General features: G+C 35.1%; 2 protein-coding genes across 4 annotated transcripts in view; one reads left to right on the top strand and one right to left on the bottom strand.

Annotated features, from left to right (window-relative positions):
* Positions 1–14,249, bottom strand: part of LOC125661269 (toll-like receptor 4) — a 39,883-nt gene extending 25,634 nt beyond the window's left edge. Inside the window, exon 1 of the mRNA XM_048893247.2 lies at positions 14,110–14,249. The gene's annotated coding sequence lies outside the window, so the exon portion shown is untranslated. The remainder of the gene's footprint in view (positions 1–14,109) is intronic.
* Positions 13,524–23,481, top strand: LOC125661256 (toll-like receptor 13). Of its 3 annotated transcripts, none has more exons than XM_048893235.2 (3): positions 13,524–13,607; positions 17,107–17,193; positions 21,187–23,481. In XM_048893235.2, the coding sequence occupies exons 2-3, from the start codon at positions 17,191–17,193 to the stop codon at positions 23,308–23,310; spliced, it is 2,127 nt and encodes a 708-aa protein (XP_048749192.1). In that variant the 5' UTR covers positions 13,524–13,607; positions 17,107–17,190; the 3' UTR covers positions 23,311–23,481. The 3 variants fall into 3 exon arrangements, with proteins under 3 accessions (XP_048749192.1, XP_048749183.1, XP_048749175.1); XM_048893226.2 differs by lacking the exon at positions 13,524–13,607 and adding an exon at positions 13,658–13,721; XM_048893218.2 differs by lacking the exon at positions 13,524–13,607 and adding an exon at positions 16,606–16,869.
* Positions 23,482–23,620: the final 139 nt, after the last annotated feature.

Genomic DNA, 23,620 nt, shown 5'->3' with positions numbered 1-23,620 from the left:
CGTAACATATGACCTAAATTTTTATATGAATAGATTTGGATTGTTGAGATGAACATTTTTTGTTCTTTGACTTATACCAAAATATTAACGATTTTTGAGATATTTGATGTAGACTTTGAGCCCTTCTAGATCCCTAATTTAAGGGGCTACCCCTAAATTTTGATATTTTCGAAAACACCTCGTGAATGTGCACAACTTTTGTTCTACATGTCTTAACAAAATATTTGCAAGAAAAAAGATATTGGAGATCAAAGGTCAAAAATCGCCGAAATCGGCGAAAAATTTTGGCATCCATTTTTTCAGGTCCAGGCGAGCGTTTAGGCAAATCGCCTCCGGTAAAATCGAATCCCCCACAAATCTTCTAAAATGTTTACTCTATCTTGTGTAGAAATTTCAAGACTCTAGCTTCAAAACTAACGGAGGAGATGTGTGGACAACAAGGCCCTTCAAAAAGTCACTAAAAGAGAGATAACTCCTGACCGGAAGTGACGTCAAGCACGAAATTTTGTAAGCAAAGTCTCGTCACCAAAAGACATCTTTTCTGAAAATTTCGTGAAAATCGATCGAGAAATGGCTGAGAAAAACGCGTGTACTACCAAGGAAAATAATAATAATGAAGAAGAAGAACGCGAACAATAATAGTAAGGTCTTCCGCAGGAGACGGAAGACCTTAATAATAATAATAAGAAACAAAGTAAAAACAATATGTTCCCAAACTTTGTTTGGGGAACATAATAATAATAAGAAACAGAGTAAAAACAATATGTTCCCAAACTTTGTTTGGGGAACATAATAATAAGAAACAGAGTAAAAACAATATGTTCCCAAACTTTGTTTGGGGAACATAATAACTAGACACTCATTACTAGTAATGAGTAGGTCTTCCGTTAGACCACTTCCGGTAAGGAGCTTTCTATTCCTACGAAAACCATTTAAATGTATCAGAAAATGTGCCTTAACAATGAATGAGAAATGTATTATCGAATTTTTTACTCCTTTCTCGTAACTTCCGGTGACGACCGGAAGTACTATTCAGATGCGTTTTCCTATAAATGACATCGATTCTTTACTGTCTATATTCCCTGAAAATTTCACGTCTCTATCTGAAAGAGTTCTCAACAAAAACAAGTAGACTAAAGAAAGAAAAAGTAGCAGGTTACTACCGACCGGAAGTCAATTTTGAAAAACAAAATTATCAAAACTCTAGAAGTTGATACTTTTATTAAGACATGTGAAAATCATATGAAAGACTTCAAATATAAGCGAGATTTATGGGGACAAAGAGACGAAAAGTAAAAAGATATTTTATCAAGAAACCGGAAGTAGTCGTTTTGACCACCGACAGACTCAATATTATTTTGACACTTTGAAAGAGAGTTGATAAACTAGTATAGGTTTCAATTTAAAAGAAAAAGTTTGAAATTTGCGATTCTTTCCATCACTTCCGGTGACGACAGGAAGTGACGGTCGACATGTTCAACCCCCTACTGCACGCTTACAAACGGAGATTGATCATTCCTGAATATATGATGAACCTATATTTTACCTTTTCCAAGAAAAGTGCTGGACAAAATTCCTTTTGAGAAACAGAAAATCGGCCCCATTTTCCGACCGGAAGTGAATTTTGTAAAACAAAAATATCTATAGCAAGGTCATTTCATAAGACAGTATTCCTGAAAATTTCAAGAAAATATATCCAGCCATCTCTGAGAAATCACTCGAAGAAATTGGAAAATCGACATTTTTTCAAATACTTCCGGTATAGACCGGAAGTGACGGACGAAAAAATTGAATGCATGTGTACAATGGACTAATGCTAGTTGATCAACTCTACAAGTTTCAAACGTCTATCTATATTCATTATTGACACACTGAAAAAACAAGGTTTTAATATGTCCACCCCATATCTCACGACCGGAAGTGAATTTTACAAAAATATTTAAATATAATCTAGACAATTATATTGTCTCTAACATACGTAAAATTCAAATCATTAACTTGTTTTATGACCGAGATTTATGGCACTGAAAAATGAGAGAATGAATAATCTTTCTTTGATATAACCGGAAGTTGGAGTTTCAACTTCCGGTGGGGTCAACATTTTTTGAAAATTACAACAAAACCGATATAGGTTTCAATTTGAAAGAAAAAAGTTTGAAATTTATGATTCATCAATCACTTCCGGTGACGACCGGAAGTGACAGCCAAGATTCTTAACCCCCTACTGCACGCCTACAAAGTGAGATATATCAACTCTGAAAATTTGGTGACTCTATCTTTTACCGTTTCTGAGAAAAACGCTGGACAACGAAAACAGCTAATAAGCCGTAATTGCCGACCGGAAGTAAATTTTACAAAATTATTTGACGTTACTCTAGACATTTATAGTGACTATAATATATGTAAAACTCAACTCATTAACTAGTTTCATGACCGAGATTTATGGCACTGAAAAATGAGATAATGAATAGTCTTTATTTGATATAACCGGAAGTTGAAGATTCAACTTCCGGTGGGGTCAACATTTTTTGAGAATTAGAACGAGATATAGTAAACCGAAATAGGTTTCAATTTGAAAGAAAAAAGTTTGAAATTCATGATTCCTTTAATCACTTTCGGTGACGACCGGAAGTGACGGCCGACATTCTTAACCCCCTACTGCGCGCCTACAAAGTGAGATCTATTAACTCTGAAAATTTGGTGACTCTATCTTTTACCGTTTCTGAGAAAAACGCTGGACAAGATATCTTGTAAAAAGACGAAAATTGGACATATCTTGCGACCGGAAGTGAATTTTGAAAAAATGAAAAAAATGCCTCGAGGTACCATCGTTGTCTATAACCTGTAAAAGTTTCAGGAAAATCCATCCAACGGTCTAGGAGACGAAAGGGAAAAAAAATAATAATAATAATAACTAGATGCAATCTCGTTGCGAGCAACGAGTAGGTCTTCCGTCCAATTTTAGATGTGAGGAGATAAGAATTTGACTGAGATTTTCGTTCATAAATAATGATACAAATATATTGTCTAGACGTACAATTTAGCTTCGGTAATGTTTTACAAATATTGATCATTTAAGTGCTATGAATTAAAGAATCTCTGCCGCGCTCGGCCACTCATGAAAGGGGTCAGCCTTTTTTTCGACAAAAAAGTTAATAATGTTATTTACTGCGATACAAAGTCGACTGATCAGGCGAGTCATGTCGCCCGGAGGCCTTTTTTTATCATTCTAGATATACCTCGCAAAACTGAACAAATTTTGTTCTACATGTCCTATTAAAATTTTCTTGAGAAAAAAGTTATTGATTGCGACATTTATCAGACTGTTAAGGCGAGTCATAAGGCCCGTGGGCCTTTTTCTTGATATCGTTTGAAAGATCTTGCAAAACTGAACAACTTTTGTTCTACATGTCTTATCAAAAGTTTTTCGAGAAAAAAGTTATTGATTGTGACACTAATCAAACTGTTAAGGCGAGCCATGAGGCCCGTTCGCCTTTTTCATGATGTTGTTCGAAACATCTTGCAAAACTGAACAACTTTTGTTCTAGATGTCTTATTAAAAGTTTCTTGACAAAAATGTTATAGCTTGCAACAATAACTGTTCAGGTGAGCCATGAGACCTGCAGGCCTATTTATTAACATCGTTAGTTAACGCTTGCGAAACTGAACAACTTTTGTTCTACATGTCTTGTCAAAAGTTTCTCGAGAAAAAAGTTATTAATGTTATTAATTGTGATACAAATTCGACTGTTCAGGCGAGCCATGACGCCCTGAGGCCTAGTTTTTGATATCGTTAGATAGATCTTGCAAAACTGAACAACTTTTATTCTACATGTCTTATCAAAAGTTTCGTGAGAAAAAAGTTAATCATTGTAACAGAAATGCAATGGTTCAGGCGAGCCATGAGGCCTATGGGCCAATTTCTTGATATGACACGAAAGATCTCAATAAACTGTACAACTTTTGTTATATATGTCTAAGCAAAATATTTACGAGTAAAAAGTTATGATTTAAAACGTGGAAAAAAATGGACACTTTTTAAAACTCCATATTCGACCCCTACCGAGCTTCCATACTAGGCACTTCCGGAAATTTTGAAAACCGATGTGCACAACTACAACATGTCGTCTAACATCACTGAAAATTTCAGCACTCTAGCTTTTATCGTTTTTGAGATTTTGGCTGGACAAAATGGTCATCTGAAAATCGATAAAAGGGGGATAACTTCCAACCGGAAGTGAATTTTCAAAAATTCAAAAAAAGATTTAAACTTCAAATAGCAATGCATCAACCCTGAAAATTTGAAGTAAATCGGTCAAGCCATCTCTGAGAAATCCTCTGCACAAAATTGGTAAGGAGAAAAAAAAAGAATAAAAATAATAATAATAACTAGATTCGATCTCGTTGCGAGCAACGAGTGGGTCTTCCGTCCAAATTTAGATGTGATTAGATAAGAATTTGACTGACATTTTCGTTCATAAATAATGATACAAATATATTGTCTAGACGTACAATTTAGCTTTGGTAATGTTTTACAAATATTGATCATTTAAATGTTATAAATTAAAGACTCTCTCTACCTCTCGGCAACTAATTAAAGGGGTCAGCTTTTTTTTGAGAAAAAAGTTAATAATGTTATTTACTGTGATACAGATTCGACTGATCAGGCGAGTCATGCCGCCCGGAGGCCTATTTTTTTTTTTTTGTATCATTCTAGATATATCTCGCAAAACTGAACAAATTTTGTTCTACATGTCCTATGGAAATTTTCTTAAGAAAAAAGTTATTGATTGCGACATTTATTAGACTGTTAAGGCGAGTCATAAGGCCCGTGGGCCTTTTTCTTGATATCGTTTGAATGATCTTGCAAACCTGAACAACTTTTGGTCTACATGTTTTATCAAAAGTTTCTCCAGAAAAAAGCTATTGATTGTGACACTAATCAAACTCTTCAGGCGAGCCATGAGGCCCGTTCGCCTTTTTCATGATGTTGTTCGAAACATCTTGCAAAACTGAACAACTTTTGCTCTAGATGTCTCATTAAAAGTTTCTTGACTAAAATGTTATATATTACAACAATAACCCAACTGTTCAGGTGAGCCATGAGACCCGCGGGCCTTATTCTTAACATCGTTAGTAACGCTTGCGAATCTGAACAATTTTTGTTCTACATATCTTATCAAGAGTTTCTCGAGAAAAAAGTTATTAATGTTATTAATTGTGATACAAATTCGACTGTTCAGGCGAGCCATGACGCCCGTAGGCCTATTTTTTTATATCGTTAGATAGATCTTGCAAAACTGAACAACTTTTATTCTACATGTTTTATCAAAGTTTCGTGAGGAAAAAGTTAATCATTGTAACAGAAATTCAATGGTTCAGGCGAGCCATGAGGCCCATGGGCCCATTTCTTGATACGGCACGAAAGATCTCAATAAACTGTACAACTTTTGTTATATATGTCTAAAAAAAATATTTACGAGTATAACGTTATGCGACATTTATCACTGTTAAGGCGAGTCATAAGGCCCGTGGGCCTTTTTCTTGATATCGTTTGAAAGATCTTGCAAAACTGAACAACTTTTGTTCTACATGTCTTATCAAAAGATTCTCGAGAAAAAAGTTGGTAATTGTGACACTGATCAAATTGTTCAGGCGAGCCATGAGGCCCGTTGGCCTTTTTCATGATGTTGTTCGAAAGATCTTGCAAAACTGAACAACTTTTGTTCAAGATGTCTTATTAAAAGTTTCTTGACAAAAATGTTATAGATTGCAACAATAACCCAACTGTTCAGGTGAGCCATGAGACCCGCAGGCCTATTTATTAACATCGTTAGTTAACCCTTGCGAAACTGAACAACTTTTGTTCTACATGTCTTGTCAAAAGTTTCTCGAGAAAAAAGTTATTAATGTTATTAATTGTGATACAAATTCAACTGTTCAGGCGAGCCATGACGCCCTGAGGCCTAGTTTTTGATATCATTAGATAGATCTTGCAAACCTGAACAACTTTTATTCTACATGTCTTATCAAAAGTTTCGTGAGAAAAAAGTTAATCATTGTAACAGAAATTCAATGGTTCAGGCGAGCCATGAGGCCTATGGGCCCATTTCTTGATATGACACGAAAGATCTCAATAAACTGTACAACTTTTGTTATATATGTCTAAGCAAAATATTTACGAGTAAATAGTTATGATTTAAAACGTGGAGAAAAATGAGACACTTTTTTAAACTCCATTTTCGACCCCTACCGAGCTTCCATACTAGGCGCTTCCGGAAATTTTGAAAACCCAGGTGCACAACTACAACATGTCGTCTAACATCACTGAAAATTTCAGCACTCTAGCTTTTATCGTTTTTGAGTTTTTGTCTGGACAAAATGGTCATCTGAAAATCGATAAAAGGGGGATAACTTCCAACCGGAAGTGATTTTTCAAAAATTGAAACGGCGGTACAAACTTCAAATGGCAACGCATCAATCCTGAAAATTTGAAGCAAATTGATCCAGCCATCTCCGAGAAATCGTCTGCACAAAAATCAGTAAGGAGAAAAAAAAAGAATAATAATAATAATAATAACTAGACACGATCTCGTTGCGAGCAACGAGTAGGTCTTCCGTCCGATTTGTTGATGAACTCGGAGTTAAAAAAAAAAAAAGACAAATGAGTCAAAAATTTAATTTCCGACTTTAAGACACTTTAGATATAATCAATTTTTCATATCATAAGCTTCTGAAGCAAAGTTGCGGTGAAATTCGTTTGAAATTCGACTCTCCAGGCGAGCCATAAGGCCCGCGGGCCTATTTCTTGATGTCATTTGTTAGCCCTCTATAGATTCAACAACTTTAGTTCTATATGTCTTTACAAAATATTTACCTGTAAAAAGTTATTGAGATCGACCGATATCGACAAAAAATCGACTCTACAGGCGAGCCATTAGGACCATAGGCCTATTTCTTGATATCAATCGATAGATCTCGATAAACTGAACAACTTTTGTTCAATATGTCCTTACAAAATATTTACCAGTTACAAGTTTTTGAAATCGACTGATATCGACAAAAATCGACTCTACAGGCGAGCCATGAGGCCCACAGACCCATTTTTTGATATTGATCGATAGGTTATGACACATTGAACAACTTTTGTTCAATAATGCTTTTCAAAAAATATGTCGTTTTAAAGATATGAGGTGTCAAATATTTACGATTTTGGCCCTTAAAATCTCTAATTACGTAACATATGACCTACTTTTTCATTTAATAAAATCAAGCTCGTTGAGATGAACATTTCCGCTTCTACAACTTATTATAAAATATTAATAGTTTCTGAGATATTCTCAAAAACATTTGGACCCTTCTGAACCCCTAATTTAAAGGGCCAGCCCGTTTTGCTTGATATCGTAAGAAAGGCCTTGTCATTTTAAACATTTTTTGCTCAACAAGTATTTAGAAATTCTTTACCGTTCTCGAGTTATCTCTACAAGAAATATTTAGGGGCCAAACTGTAGCTCCCTAACGGGGCCACATAGGGAAAAAACGAAATGTACATATTGTTTAGATTATCATTCTGAACAACTTTTGTTCAATAATGCTTTTCAAAATATTTGTCGTTTTCAAGATATGAGGCGTCAATTATTTATGATTTTGGCCCTTAAAATCCCTTATTACGTAACATATGACCTACTTTTTGATTTGATAAGAACAAGCTCGTTTAGATGACATTTCCGCTTCAATGACTTATTACAAAATATTAATAGTTTCTGAGATATTCTCACAAACCTTTGGACCCTTCTGGGCCCCTAATTTAAAGGGTCATCCCCTTTTGCTTGATATCGTAAGAAAGGTCATGACATTTCAAACATTTTTTGTTCAACAAGTATTTAGAAATTCTTTACCGTTCTCGAGTTATTTCTAGAAGTAATTTTTAGGGGCCAAACTGTAGCTCCCTAACGGGGCCACATAGGGTAAAAACGAAATATGCATATTGTTCAGATCATCATTCTGAACAACTTTTGTTCTTTATTGCTTTTCAAAATATTTGTCGTTTTCGAGATACAAGGGGTAAACAATTTATGGTTTTGGCCCTTAAAATCCCTTATTACGTAACATATGACCTAAATTTTTATATGAATAGATTTGGATTGTTGAGATGAACATTTTTTGTTCTTTGACTTATACCAAAATATTAACGATTTTTGAGATATTTGATGTAGACTTTGAGCCCTTCTAGATCCCTAATTTAAGGGGCTACCCCTAAATTTTGATATTTTCGAAAACACCTCGTGAATGTGCACAACTTTTGTTCTACATGTCTTAACAAAATATTTGCAAGAAAAAAGATACTGGAGATCAAAGGTCAAAAATCGCCGAAATCGGCGAAAAATTTTGGCATCCATTTTTTCAGGTCCAGGCGAGCGTTCAGGCAAATCGCCTCCGGTAAAATCGAATTCCCCACAAATCTTCTAAAATGTTTACTCTATCTTGTGTAGAAATTTCAAGACTCTAGCTTCAAAACTAACGGAGGAGATGCGTGGACAACAAGGCCCTTCAAAAAGTCACTAAAAGAGAGATAACTCCTGACCGGAAGTGACGTCAAGCACGAAATTTTGCAAGCAAAGTCTCGTCATCACAAGACATCTTTCCTGAAAATTTCGTGAAAATCGATCGAGAAATGGCTGAGAAAAACGCGTGTACTACCAAGGAAAATAATAATAATAATAATAATAATAATGAAGAAGAAGAACGCGAACAATAATAGTAAGGTCTTCCGCAGGAGACGGAAGACCTTAACTAGATTCGATCTCGTTGCGAGCAACGAGTGGGTCTTCCGTCCAAATTTAGATGTGATTAGATAAGAATTTGACTGACATTTTCGTTCATAAATAATGATACAAATATATTGTCTAGACGTAGAATTTAGCTTTGGTAATGTTTTACAAATATTGATCATTTAGATGTTATAAATTAAAGACTCTCTCTACCTCTCGGCAACTAATTAAAGGGGTCAGCTCTTTTTCGAGAAAAAAGTTAATAATGTTATTTACTGTGATACAGATTCGACTGATCAGGCGAGTCATGCCGCCCGAAGGCCTATTTTTTATATCATTCTAGATATATCTCGCAAAACTGAACAAATTTTGTTCTACATGTCCTATGGAAATTTTCTTAAGAAAAAAGGTATTGATTGCGACATTTATCAGACTGTTAAGGCGAGTCATAAGGCCCGTGGGCCTTTTTCTTGATATCGTTTGAAAGATCTTGCAAACCTGAACAACTTTTGGTCTACATGTTTTATCAAAAGTTTCTCCAGAAAAAAGCTGTTGATTGTGACACTAATCAAACTCTTCAGGCGAGCCATGAGGCCCGTTCGCCTTTTTCATGATGTTGTTTGAAACATCTTGCAAAACTGAACAACTTTTGCTCTAGATGTCTCATTAAAAGTTTCTTGACTAAAATATTATAGATTACAACAATAACCCAACTGTTCAGGTGAGCCATGAGACCCGCAGGCCTTATTCTTAATATCGTTAGTAACGCTTGCGAATCTGAACAACTTTTGTTCTACATGTCTTATCAAATTATCAAAAGTTTCTCGAGAAAAAAGTTATTAATGTTATTAATTGTGATACAAATTCGACTGTTCAGGCGAGCCATGACGCCCGCAGGCCTATTTTTTGATATCATTAGATAGATCTTGCAAAACTGAACAACTTTTATTCTACATGTTTTATCAAAGTTTCGTGAGGAAAAAGTTAATCATTGTAACAGAAATTCAATGGTTCAGGCGAGCCATGAGGCCCATTGGCCCATTTCTTGATACGGCACGAAAGATCTCAATAAACTGTACAACTTTTGTTATATATGTCTAAAAAAAAATATTTACGAGTATAACGTTATGCGACATTTATCACTGTTAAGGCGAGTCATAAGGCCCGTGGGCCTTTTTCTTGATATCGTTTGAAAGATCTTGCAAAACTGAACAACTTTTGCTCTACATGTCTTATCAAAAGATTCTCGAGAAAAAAGTTAGTAATTGTGACACTGATCAAACTGTTCAGGCGAGCCATGAGGCCCGTTGGCCTTTTTCATGATGTTGTTCGAAAGATCTTGCAAAACTGAACAACTTTTGTTCAAGATGTCTTATTAAAAGTTTCTTGACAAAAATGTTATAGATTGCAACAATAACCCAACTGTTCAGGTGAGCCATGAGACCCGCAGGCCTAATTATTAACATCGTTAGTTAACCCTTGCGAAACTGAACAACTTTTGTTCTACATGTCTTGTCAAAAGTTTCTTGAGAAAAAAGTTATTAATGTTATTAATTGTGATACAAATTCGACTGTTCAGGCGAGCCATGACGCCCTGAGGCCTAGTTTTTGATATCATTAGATAGATCTTGCAAACCTGAACAACTTTTATTCTACATGTCTTATCAAAAGTTTCGTGAGAAAAAAGTTAATCATTGTAACAGAAATTCAATGGTTCAGGCGAGCCATGAGGCCTATGGGCCCATTTCTTGATATGACACGAAAGATCTCAATAAACTGTACAACTTTTGTTATATATGTCTAAGCAAAATATTTACGAGTAAATAGTTATGATTTAAAACGTGGAGAAAAATGAGACACTTTTTTAAACCCCATTTTCGACCCCTACCGAGCTTCCATATTAGGCACTTCCGGAAATTTTGAAAACCCAGGTGCACAACTACAACATGTCGTCTAACATCACTGAAAATTTCAGCACTCTAGGTTTTATCGTTTTTGAGTTTTTGTCTGGACAAAATGGTCATCTGAAAATCGATAAAAGGGGGATAACTTCCAACCGGAAGTGATTTTTCAAAAATTGAAACGGCGGTACAAACTTCAAATGGCAACGCATCAATCCTGAAAATTTGAAGCAAATTGATCCAGCCATCTCCGAGAAATCTTCTGCACAAAAATCAGTAAGGAGAAAAAAAAAGAATAATAATAATAACTAGACACGATCTCGTTGCGAGCAACGAGTAGGTCTTCCGTCCGATTTGTTGATGCACTCGAAGTTAAAAAAAAAAAGAAAAGACAAATGAGTCCCAATTTAGTTTCCGACTTTAAGACACTTTAGATATAATCAATTTTTCATATCATAAGCTTCTGAAGCAAAGTTGCGGTGAAATTCGTTTGAAATTCGACTCTCCAGGCGAGCCATAAGGCCCGCGGGCCTATTTCTTGATGTCATTTGTTAGCCCTCTATAGACTCAACAACTTTAGTTCTATATGTCTTTACAAAATATTTACCTGTAAAAAGTCATTGAGATCGACCGATATCGACAAAAAATCGACTCTACAGGCGAGCCGTTAGGACCATAGGCCTATTTCTTGATATCAATCGATAGATCTCGATAAACTGAACAACTTTTGTTCAATATGTCCTTACAAACTATTTACCAGTTACAAGTTTTTGAAATCGACTGATATCGACAAAAATCGACTCTACAGGCGAGCCATGAGGCCCACAGACCCATTTTTGGATATTGATCGACAGGTTAGGACACATTGAACAACTTTTGTTCAATAATGCTTTTCAAAAAATATGTCGTTTTAAAGATATGAGGCGTCAAATATTTACGATTTTGGCCCTTAAAATCTCTAATTACGTAACATATGACCTACTTTTTGATTTGATAAGATCAAGCTCGTTGAGATGAACATTTCCGCTTCAATGACTTATTACAAAATATTAATAGTTTCTGAGATATTCTCATAAACATTTGGACCCTTCTGGGCCCCTAATTTAAAGGGTCAGCCCCTTTTGCTTGATATCGTAAGAAAGGTCATGACATTTCAAACATTTTTTGTTCAACAAGTATTTAGAAATTCTTTACCGTTCTCGAGTTATTTCTAGAAGTAATTTTTAGGGGCCAAACTGTAGCTCCCTAACGGGGCCACATAGGGTAAAAACGAAATATGCATATTGTTCAGATCATCATTCTGAACAACTTTTGTTCTTTATTGCTTTTCAAAATATTTGTCGTTTTCGAGATACAAGGGGTAAAAAATTTACGGTTTTGGCCCTTAAAATCCCTTATTACGTAACATATGACCTAAATTTTTATATGAATAGATTTGGATTGTTGAGATGAACATTTTTTGTTCTTTGACTTATACCAAAATATTAACGATTTTTGAGATATTTGATCTAGACTTTGAGCCCTTCTAGATCCCTAATTGAAGGGGCTAGCCCCTAAATCTTGATATTTTCGAAAAGATCTCGTAAATGTGCACAACTTTTGTTCTACATGTCTTAACAAAATATTTGCAAGAAAAAAGATATTGGAGATCAAAGGTCAAAAATCGCCGAAATCGGCGGAAAATTTTGGCATCCATTTTTTCAGGTCCAGGCGAGCGTTTAGGCAAATCAGCTCCGGTAAAATCGAATCCCCCACAAATCTTCTAAAATGTTTACTCTATCTTGTGTAGAAATTTCAAGACTCTAGCTTCAAAAGTAACGGAGGAGATGTGTGGACAACAAGGCCCTTCAAAAAGTCACTAAAAGAGAGATAACTCCTGACCGGAAGTGACGTCATGCACGAAATTTTGCAAGCAAAGTCTCGTCACCAAAAGACATCTTTCCTGAAAATTTCGTGAAAATCGATCGAGAAATGGCTGAGAAAAACGCGTGTACTACCAAGGAAAATAATAATAATAATAATGAAGAAGAAGAACGCGAACAATAATAGTAAGGTCTTCCGCAGGAGACGGAAGACCTTAATAATAATAATAATAATAATAATGAAGAAGAAGAACGCGAACAATAATAGTAAGGTCTTCCGCAGGAGACGGAAAACCTTAATAATGAAGAAGAAGAACGCGAACAATAATAGTAAGGTCTTCCGCAGGAGACGGAAGACCTTAATAATAAGAAAAGTGAAAAATCAACAATAGAATAATAGAAGGTTCTTCCGCTGAAGACGGAAGACCCTAATAAACAGTACAATCACTAGAAGGTCTTCCGTTGGAAACGGAAGACCTTAATAAGAAACAGAGTAAAAACAATATGTTCCCAAACTTTGTTTGGGGAACATAATAATAGTCCTTGGCATAGGAATACATGTACATAACGAGAAAAGAATCCTAGCTATAGAACATGAGATTTAAAAAAGAAGGTTTCTGTATTCCTAAAGTACTTCTTCCATCTTGGTTCTTCCGTGATATTTTAAACAAATACACTGTATAAACATACACTGTAGTTACATTGGCGGGTGTGCAGAACATTTGTATCTGATTATAACAAAGATCTTAGAATATCACTGATTTGAGGTGTCTCTGTGACAATAACGAGCAACAGACACACGTGGAATTTATACAGTCCACATGTACTCTCTTCATGTCTTTATTCTTATTTATGTAACATTTTTTAAAAGTTGTACTAAAGTCAAAACAATTTCTTTTCATACGCAATCATATGATATCAGGAAATTCTTCCGCGATTTAAGCGAGAGAAAGAAATTGAATGCACAGAGAAAATCTAGAAAGCTGTCACACATAACACATAACAAATAAGCTTTATCATGACACTTAGCTAAATAAAGAAGAGGAAGATGTTCGTGTTGGAGACGGAGATAAGTACGTTTTTTAATGGCTAACAATGTAGATTAGGTACAAATGTAGGACTCCGCTGTTTAGCTAAAACAGATGTAATATGGCACATGCTGGATAAGGTGCAAATTAATAGTGCACGTGAGTATTAATCATCCTTAAACTTTTGTTTATTATGGGCTTGATATAAAAAAAGATGTATGCAATTTTCTTTCAAATTTGTAGGTTAAATGTAAATGTTTTCTCCCAAATAAAAATACATGTTCAGATTAATTTCTACTAAAACTATTTTTTGACTAAATCAAGTAAATATGAAAGTTTTCAATTTCATAGATATTATTGTATATATTGTCCACTTTTCATAGAAACATTTCTGTTGTTATTCTTCTTTAAGCATGCGACCGGTGTCGCATGATTTACGTTTCGGGTTGTACTTCAACTTCCCTTTCAAAAGATGAAATGTTTCAAAATCATGCTTTAATTTTAATCACATTTAATATCAGAGTCAATTGAATATGAGTTGCCTTACCCAAACTGGATTCCTAAACTTGCTGCAGTAAATGTTCTACCAAGCCTCTCTCTCTGCTCCTCACGAAAATATCAACAGCTGTGAAAGAGAAACTTCAGACGTATTGTTCCACAAGATATGCCTGAACCTGTGTAAAGCTAATATAAATTCTAAAACCACATTCTTATGAAGTTTTAGTAAATTTGAAATCGCAAAACTTTTCTCAAACGAATTTTCAACAATTTACACGACCATCCTTACGATCAATTAAAGACTAGGGTTTTAGACAGACAGCTTTTACGTCAATGAAATTTAAAAAGGAAATATTCATATCTTGTGTTCAGTCATCCAAAACACTTCTTTGTTAAACATCACTCTGATTTTACGCACGAGTACTCTGGGGTTGCTATTAAATAGATGCTAGAGTTTTTCTTCGTAGTGTTTAGTAATAAGGGTTTCCAACAATCTGTTGGAATGATCATGGGCACGAATTCTGCTCCTTTATTACCTGACCTGTTTTCATATTCTTACGAGGCATACTTTATTCGAAAGCTACACGAGAATATACAATCTCTTGCTGTGGTCTTCATCTGAACAGTTAGATATATCTATAAACAGTAAATCAATTCTGTAAATCCCAGTGAACTCCAAATAAAGGACACCACAGAGTCTTTCAATATCTGCTTCGTACTTGGATATTTATCGAACATAGATGTTAAGTGCAAACTAACAGATCAACTTTTTGACAAACGTGATGGCTTCAGCTTCTCCATCATCAACTTCCAACATTTATGTCGCAATAATCCATTGTCACCTGCATACATGGTGTTTGTGTCTCTCAATTGATTCGATACGCAAGAGCTTGCTTCTCATATGACCAGTTTCAAATCGAGGCAGGTCACTGACAAATAAATTGATGTTACAGGGGTTTCAACAGTCTCGTTTAAAATGAACGTTTCTCAAATTTTATGGGCATTAGAACGATCAATTTTACCAATACAACTTGTCGTTGGGTCAAATGTTGTCTGACGTGTATCATATCAATTGGCATATTGATTTTGACTACGTCTTACTCTGTTTATCTGATAAGATATGGGGATCATAGGGTGTGAAAGGTAGACAGGGGATGTTTACTCCTCCTAAGCACCTGATCACACCTCTTGTATATCCAGGAGTCCGTGTTTCCCTTACTCTTAAATATGTATTCTTGATAGGAATTATGAGATCAATCACTAATCCTTATCTTCGCCTTTCATGCATAAAAAGCTTGTCTACTTGAAAGAAAAATTTATCCAATGGGAAGCAAAGCAATATGCAAACAAACAAACACAATCATGCTAACTTGTTGGTAACTGTTTTAATGTTTTTGTCATAAAACAATTACAATTATCGACAATCATCGTTTGGAGGTTTGGGAAGGAAATACTTGATAAGATCAGATATTTGAAAACCTTTATTCCAATGTCAATTCCAAAAAAGATAATGCAACATTAAGTAATACGAAGACAAGAACTGTCCCAAAATCAAAATCCCAAACGAAAGGGAGAAAGACGGGGGGGGGGGGGGGGGGGGGGGGGCAAAATAGAGATAAAATGTGTATCATTATAGTGAAATACTCGGGAGGACGTCCTTAGACCACTTAGAGGAGAACAATTCAGAAAGAGAGAATTGCAACTGGATGGTCTCGATGGAATAACAGGGAAACGGTGGCTAAGGACAGAAATAAGTGACAGCGTAACAACCTTATGTGCCTTCTGACGCGGAGAAAGAGGAAATAGATTTAAAATTTTAACGATTCACTTGAATTAACGTGTTTTAGAGTGGCCATAATTAGGCACAAACTCTTCGATTGAGTCAGGAACACTTGTACTGTCACAAGTATCATGTACTTCAGTTATTTACCTTGTACTTTGTTCTCATGGCTAAAATTAGACATACATTACCACATTAAGTGAATAATATAAAACACTACTTCCTCATCAATTAGCAAAAATCACTACATTCAATGGGACTATACCAAATTAAGACTTGACTAATTTCTATAAATTTGTTTTCTAAGAAACCCATTTTTGATACTGCATACTAACTTTATGGAGCTCTAGAGGCACTTTTACGAAACTATCAATGCCAAATATAAAGTGGAATGTGTATGTTTTGACAAATATCTAAAAATAAAATCGAATCGAAAGCATTGCTGTGGAGCAAGCAAAATGCTTCATCAATACTCACTCAACTCTGAGGTGATTAGATTGCACGACTCGAAGCAATGCAACAAAGTATATCATTGGTGTACGACTTTACTCAGTGTATATTACACTCAACAAATTAATTACATATATAATCTAATTTATCCCTTGATAAATATGCTTTTAATTGTGTTTTTAAATGAATTTTACAAACATATAAAGTTTTAACGACGTCACAATGCTCTACTTTGTGTATTACAAGTGAAACCATACACCCAGAAATTGAACATGATCATGACCAGGAAGCTTCAAGGTCAAACAAATGAGCCGCATGTATGTTTCTTTAAAAATATCTTGCTCTATGTATTGACAATGTATACTATACATTCATTGCTCAGCGAAAACCCACTCCCCGTTGACGGATTTGACTTTGATACAGACGTGTGACCGTGATGAGTATCATGGCTTATTGCTGCAGAGTGGAGTATTCAATATTAGTGATAGTCTGCCAGACTTATCACGTGATCAGGTCCCCCTCTGCTACAGCAAAATGCGGAAGAAAACAAGGATAACTCAAGACATTTGTAGACAAGAGGTGACTGATGTTTTTGAGGTCAAAGGTGTACCTGTTTCTATTTGAATAGATAATTAACTATTCGGCTAATATTTCGTATATCAATGAAAAGAAGATTTTGTCACTGCTTGACAATAGTTGTATAAATAGCCTCTATGTAAACTGGTCTGGCACGGAAGTTTTACCGCATGCGGAAGGTTATTGATGACTTTGATGACTTCCTGAGATTTGATGGAATGTGTTCATTTCTCTACTTAGATCACGATTCCTGATACTGGAGAAAAGTGTACCATTTATCTCCTTATTGCAGGAGGAGAACGGCGCTTTGAGAGAAGCGTCATCATGGTAAGATATTCCTGCTTGATGAAACATGATTTTCTTTATTTGTTAGGATTTCAAAAGAGATGGTTTATTATAGGATTAAACATTCTTTTTGAAGAATTTATCGATGTGTAAACTCCGGACATTTTACTCACAAACTAAATAAAAGTGCGAAGCACTTTTATGTTAAGTTTGTGAGTAAAATGGCCGGAGTTTACACATCGATAAATTCTTCAAAAAGAATGTTTGATTCTTATAATTCCAATTCATTCACTTCATTAACAATTGCAAAAATTTGAATAGTTTCCCCGCACTATGTTATTTGTTTTCAGGCGTGTATGAATACATCGCGTTTTCGGATTTATTGATGTATAAACTCTTGTTCAGCTTTATTTTTGTCCAATCAAAACACTTGTAATAAATAACATTGGAATTATACATGCATCTATTGCTGAAAGAATGAAACGTTATATGCTAGTTGTATTACTTGGTCATGTGTTAGTATGCGTGTCTATTATTGACAGTAGACTTTAAAAAAATATTATGACTCGGTGCTCGTTTCTGCAACTAAAAGAATGGACTTCTTATACTATTACTTAGTACATGTTTCTGTTGATGAAAGAATGGACTTAAACCCCTATTGTATAAAGTGCATGTTTTTACTATTTTGTACGTTTTTGCAATACTATCACTAACTATCTATCGCAATTGCCGAAAGAATAAACTAGCTCGCCTGCGTTAACAGTTCAAGTGAACTTTTCGGATCACCTTTAGTCTGCCAATCCGTCTGTCTGTCGGTAAACTTTACACATTTGACTTCTCCGGAACCGTTGCACCAATTGCCACCAAACCTGCCATAAAAATCCTTGGCTGAAGGAAATTGAAAAGTATTCAAATGTAGAGTCACACCCCTTTCAAAAGGAAGATAATTAAGAAATATTGTGAAATTTTAAAATTCTTCTAAAAAACCACCGAGCCAGAAAATACAAAACTATGTGAAAACTTCCTTAAAGAATGTAGATTCAAATTATGCCCCTGGGGGTAGAGAGGGGTCACATTAGTGACTAATCTTTACATGGGAATACAAAAATCTTTTAAAATCTTCTCAAGATTGATTAATTACGGTTTGACGCCGTTTTGGCAATATTTCAGCCATTTTATGGCGGTCAAGAACAATAGGTCTTGATGAGTCATATTTACATGCAAGCATCCTTAGGTAGTGCAGATTCAGGTTTGTTCACATCATAATAATAATAATAGTCTTTATTTATCCAGGATTACACAAATTATCATACAGCTAGTTTCCATTGTGGTCCTGCATTAAAACATATACACAAACATAAAATTAACATCTAAAATTAGTATTTAAACATGAATACGATATAAAAGGAAAAGGTGAAAAAATATATCATAAGACACACCCAATTAGCGATAAAATTATTACTTAAATATGAGTACATGACATAAAAGGAAAGAAGAAAAAATAGCATAAGACACACGCACACACATTGCCATATCACAACTACATTTGGCACATCTGAACAAAAAGAGGAAAACACGATGTTTAAGTGCTACTTCTATGAAAATATTCATTCAAATACATACCTTAAAAAATGCCAACCGAACCAGAGCTTCGAACTTTTTGAGACAGTTTGTTCCAAAGGAATGCAGAAGAGTAGCTGTATGAATGTTTAAAATTTTCAGTTTTAGCTCTTGGTAAATATGATAAATTAGACATAATCATTCGACCTGATCGCGGCGAGGAAACAATTTTAGATGATGAGATATATGGAGACAAACTTAAAACCCCTTTTTCTTTTTATTAAACAGCAATAGGGTCATGTTAGATGAGGCCATGATACGGAAAGTTTTACATCAGAAAATATATAATAAAAAAGTCTTTAAAAATCTGATCATCACTAACAGCTAAGGTATGATTAATCATGTTAACAGGCGGCCATCCTAAGGTAGTGCACATTCAGACTTGTTAAAATCAATGCCCCCAAGGGCAGTGTAGGGTCACAACAGGGGTACAGCGGAAGATTAACTTTTTACATGGTCCTCTTGTTTAAATACTTTTACTTAGTAGGCATTTTTTTCGCTGTAAGAATGGACTTCTTGAACTCTATCATATAATTCCTGTTTTTACTATTGTAAGATTGAAACACATTTTCCGGGTTGTCATCTCGTGAAATTGGAAATATTAGATGTTATTTGGATTTAATTTTTGAATTTCAATTTTAAATGCATTTTTATAATTTCCCTATTTTACACGATTCCTCTCTCTTTAATGAGTGCATGATACTTAGTCTGGCTGTTACCAGTGGTTCCTGTGTGTTATTTATAGGCTATATTGAGAGTACTGCGTCTAACAATTGTAATGTTATTTATAGGATATATTGAGAGTACTGCGTCCAACACTTTTAATGTTATTTATAGGATATATTGAGAATAATGCGTCCAACACTTGTAATGTTATTTACAGGATATATTGAGAGTACTGCGTCCAACACTTGTAATGTTATTTATAGGATATATTGAGAGTACTGCGTTCAACACTTCTAATGTTATTTATAGTTTATATTGAGAGTACTGTGTCCAACATTTTGGTGTTATTTATACTCCTTAGACATGGGAAATATGAAATGAAGAAGAATAAAACAGTGATAAATGGTTAGGTGAAGATAATGAACAGGGACCGATTTCATTAAACCTATAAAAATACAATATTAAGACTAAACAGTAGGACTAACACGGGCCCCTCAACAAAACCGGAAGTGGGATCAGGTGCCTATGAGGAATAAGCATCGCCCGTTTGACCGGCCACACCCGCTGTAAGTTCTATATTTTGATCAGGTAAACAGAGTAATCTGTAGTAAAAATGGTATGAAGCACTGCAGACAATTTTCTACCCTGTTTATACGGTGCACTTTACTCATATGCAAATAATTTGCATATATGTAAATATACTTATGTAAGCATATGTTGCTGTATAAACACACTTGCATATATATGCAAAAAACGCTTGTAAGCATATTTACACCTAGTCAAGGGTAGGTGCAAATCTGTTTACTCTTGTGATCAAAAGCAAATTTGAAGATGCAGCCAATACATGTATATAGCAATGGCCACTTTCTTCTGCATTGTAAGAGGTTCCTCCACGGTGTTTCTTGATGGAGAGAGCTTTTCACTAAGCCCTCTACAAATAAAGAGATAAGTCTCTTCATTCTAAAATTCTCCAACATTTTTCATCATTGAACTTTTTAAGAACATACTTCTCAAACCAGAAGCTTGGTCGTGATTTTCCTCGAAAAACACGCTCATTGGATGGATGGATTTTATCTTCTTTAACGTCCCTCTCGAGAATTTTTCACTCATATGGAGACGTCGTTCATTGGAACATCCTACTGTAATTCCAATGCTTGATACAGATGGAAGAATTCTCTTTCTCCTGAATGAAGTCATTCTTATGAAAGTCATGATTACAAATGAATAGAATAATAGACTACACGCTACTTACTCACGGTACCTAAAATCACACGGGAATGCGTTGTAAATTTACTTTTGTACACAGGAGCAAATTTGCTCATGAGCAAATATACGCATGAGTAAATTTCTCGCCGTATAAACAAGGCTTATAGTTTCTATTTACAAATTAGATCATTATAACGACCATAGAATTTGCAAAATGCAGTCAGACAGCCCGAGGTGTAAGCCCCGTTCACATGCGCTGATTTGCTATATTCAAAATTTGCACCCCGTGAATAAATCAGCGCATGTGAATACTTCTGAGATATTGCTAGTAAAGAACACGTGAGGTCTGTTATTAGTAAGGCCTTCAGAGTAGGTATGCGTTTTAATATATCTGCATGGTCTGAGAACCAATATTTATTGCCTTTGTTACTAATTAAATGAAACCACATTTCTAAATAGAGAGAATCAAAATGATGAAGGAATTAATTCTACTTAGCAGACATTCTATATCGAAATTTACTTCATTTGCATTCATAATTGCAGGTCACATCTCAACATAGCGTCCCATGGATTATAATGTTGGTGATCTGCAGCTGCACTGAGGGATGTACAACCTTGAACGTTTGCCCCGGAACGCCCTGCTTTTGTACTAATGCCACAGCAGATTGTTCGGGGAAGAATCTAACAGACATAAAGCCTCTCGATAAATTGCCTTGCTCAATCACAAGTATAGATCTATCTGGAAACAAGTTCCGCTACATCCATGACAACTTTTTTGAACCCATTGTTTCATTGAAGATTGAAACTTTGATCCTCAGTCGAAGTACTGTGGTACATATATCTGATAAAGCATTCCAACATATTCCCAAACTTGAGAAGTTGGATCTGTCTAGAAATGACCTTAACTACACTTCTATACAGAAAGTGTTGGATGGTCTAAAAAGTTGTGTTCAAATTAGTGATCTCGACATATCAGACGTGAAAAGGTTTAACCTTACCACGGAACTCCCCATAGATGCATTTAAAAGTCTACACAGCAATAATGGTTCACTTAAAACACTTAGATTGAGAAAGTGGGGGTTAGTAAACGTTAGCGGAACTTCATTCAAAAATTTAACTGAATTACGAACTCTTGACCTGAGCAACAATGATATTCTTGCGTTGAAAATGGAGGGTCTATCCAACATTAAATGCTTAAATCTTACTCAGAATGAGCTTTCATCTGTTCCGGTTTTGTGCGATGCAGAAAGAAATTCGTATGTTCCATGCATGGAGAGACTGTATTTAGCGATAAATCACATATCAGACTCGCTTGAGTTCTACAGACAAGGTCACTGTTTGACGGAATTAAAATGCCTCAATTTATCATTCAACGCAATAAGCATATTCAAAAGTAATTCGTTTTCAACAATTAGAAGTTTGAAAGAATTATACGTGGAGAATATGCTAACGTACGATTTATCTATTGAAGAAGACGCTTTCCAGTCAGAGTCATTGGAAGCTTTGTTTCTTGGAAGCTATAAAAGAGTAACGAAGGAAATGTTACACTACAGAACTATATTCAGCAAGTGCCCAAATCTTGTGGAATTAGACATGTCAAAATTTGACTTTTCAAATTTCGAGGACCAAGATTTTCGCGATATGCTGTCTCCTCTTCTAAATCTAGCCAACCTTACACTACGCCAGGCTTTACTGAATTTTGTTCCATACATTTCGCATTTAAAGAACCTACATGTATTGAATTTAGATAATAATTTTATACGACATATTCACAAGGACACGTTTAGTAATAATTCCCACCTTCATACTATTCTGCTTCGGAAGAACCAGTTAACGTCCATTCGAGAAGATTCGTTTACAGAAGAAATGTGGAAACATCCAAATTTGTCCATAGATGTATCTTTTAACCCTTTTGCCTGTGACTGCGATCTCGAATGGTTTATTCAGTGGTCACGCATGAATAGAGGACACGTAAAACATTATGATTCAAATCAGTGCGACTCACCAAAGGAGTGGAAAGGAAATCATATACATGAACATCAAAATATTCTCAGAATAAAATGTAATCCGTTGGACAGAGGATTTCTTATTGGTATAACGGTGGGGTCCTTCGTATTCATTTTTCTGTTCACTTTTATACTTATTCGAAAGTTAAAATGGGATATTATGTATCATCTCCACAATTGTATGGGTGGACGACGGCGTAGATATCGGAGGTTCATCAATAAGGATGTTAAAAAATACGACAGTTTTGTTGCTTACAATACGCATGATCGGAAGTGGATTATGTCGGAACTCGTTGAAACTTTAGAGAATAAAGAAAACTATAAGTTGTGTCTTCACGAAAGAAACTTTCTACCAATTGGTTCCCACGTAGATAATATATTGGAAAATGTTGAGGCTAGTCGAACATTTATATTAGTTTTGTCGAACAATTTCTTGGAAGATCAATGGTGCCAGTACGAAACAGTGGTAGCCAACCACAAGTTAGCAGATGGGAATAAGGACACCATTCTTCTTATTCTGTTGGATGACATTGATTCAAAACATTTTACAGTAGCACTGAAGACTTTGTTAAAAGAGGCCGAAAGTGTGGAGTGGACAACGAATATCAACGGGAAGAAATTATTTTGGAAAAAGCTGAGAAGGTTCATGTGTGATCACTAATGACCTTTTTAGCTACATATTGTCACGTGTGTGTTCATTCATTCAATTAAGATAGAAGTATAGTGTGATTAACTTACACTCGTGATAATTTTTGTGGTTGTCAATATGTTACAATATCGTTGGGATGTACATGTATTTGCATGGATGCCCATTAAAACATTGCATAGATAATTGTTATGAATTTTAATTTCAATTTATATCCTCATAAAAATATTAACAGATGTAAAGGAGAAACTTCAAACGTACAGTGCCACTACATATTCCAGAAGTGGTGTAAATCAAATGTGTATTTTAAAAAAATCTAAAGAAC

This window comes from Ostrea edulis, chromosome 1, assembly GCF_947568905.1.
Source record: "Ostrea edulis chromosome 1, xbOstEdul1.1, whole genome shotgun sequence".
Lineage (NCBI taxonomy): Eukaryota > Metazoa > Mollusca > Bivalvia > Ostreida > Ostreidae > Ostrea > Ostrea edulis.
This window is presented reverse-complemented; position numbering and strand designations above follow the sequence as displayed.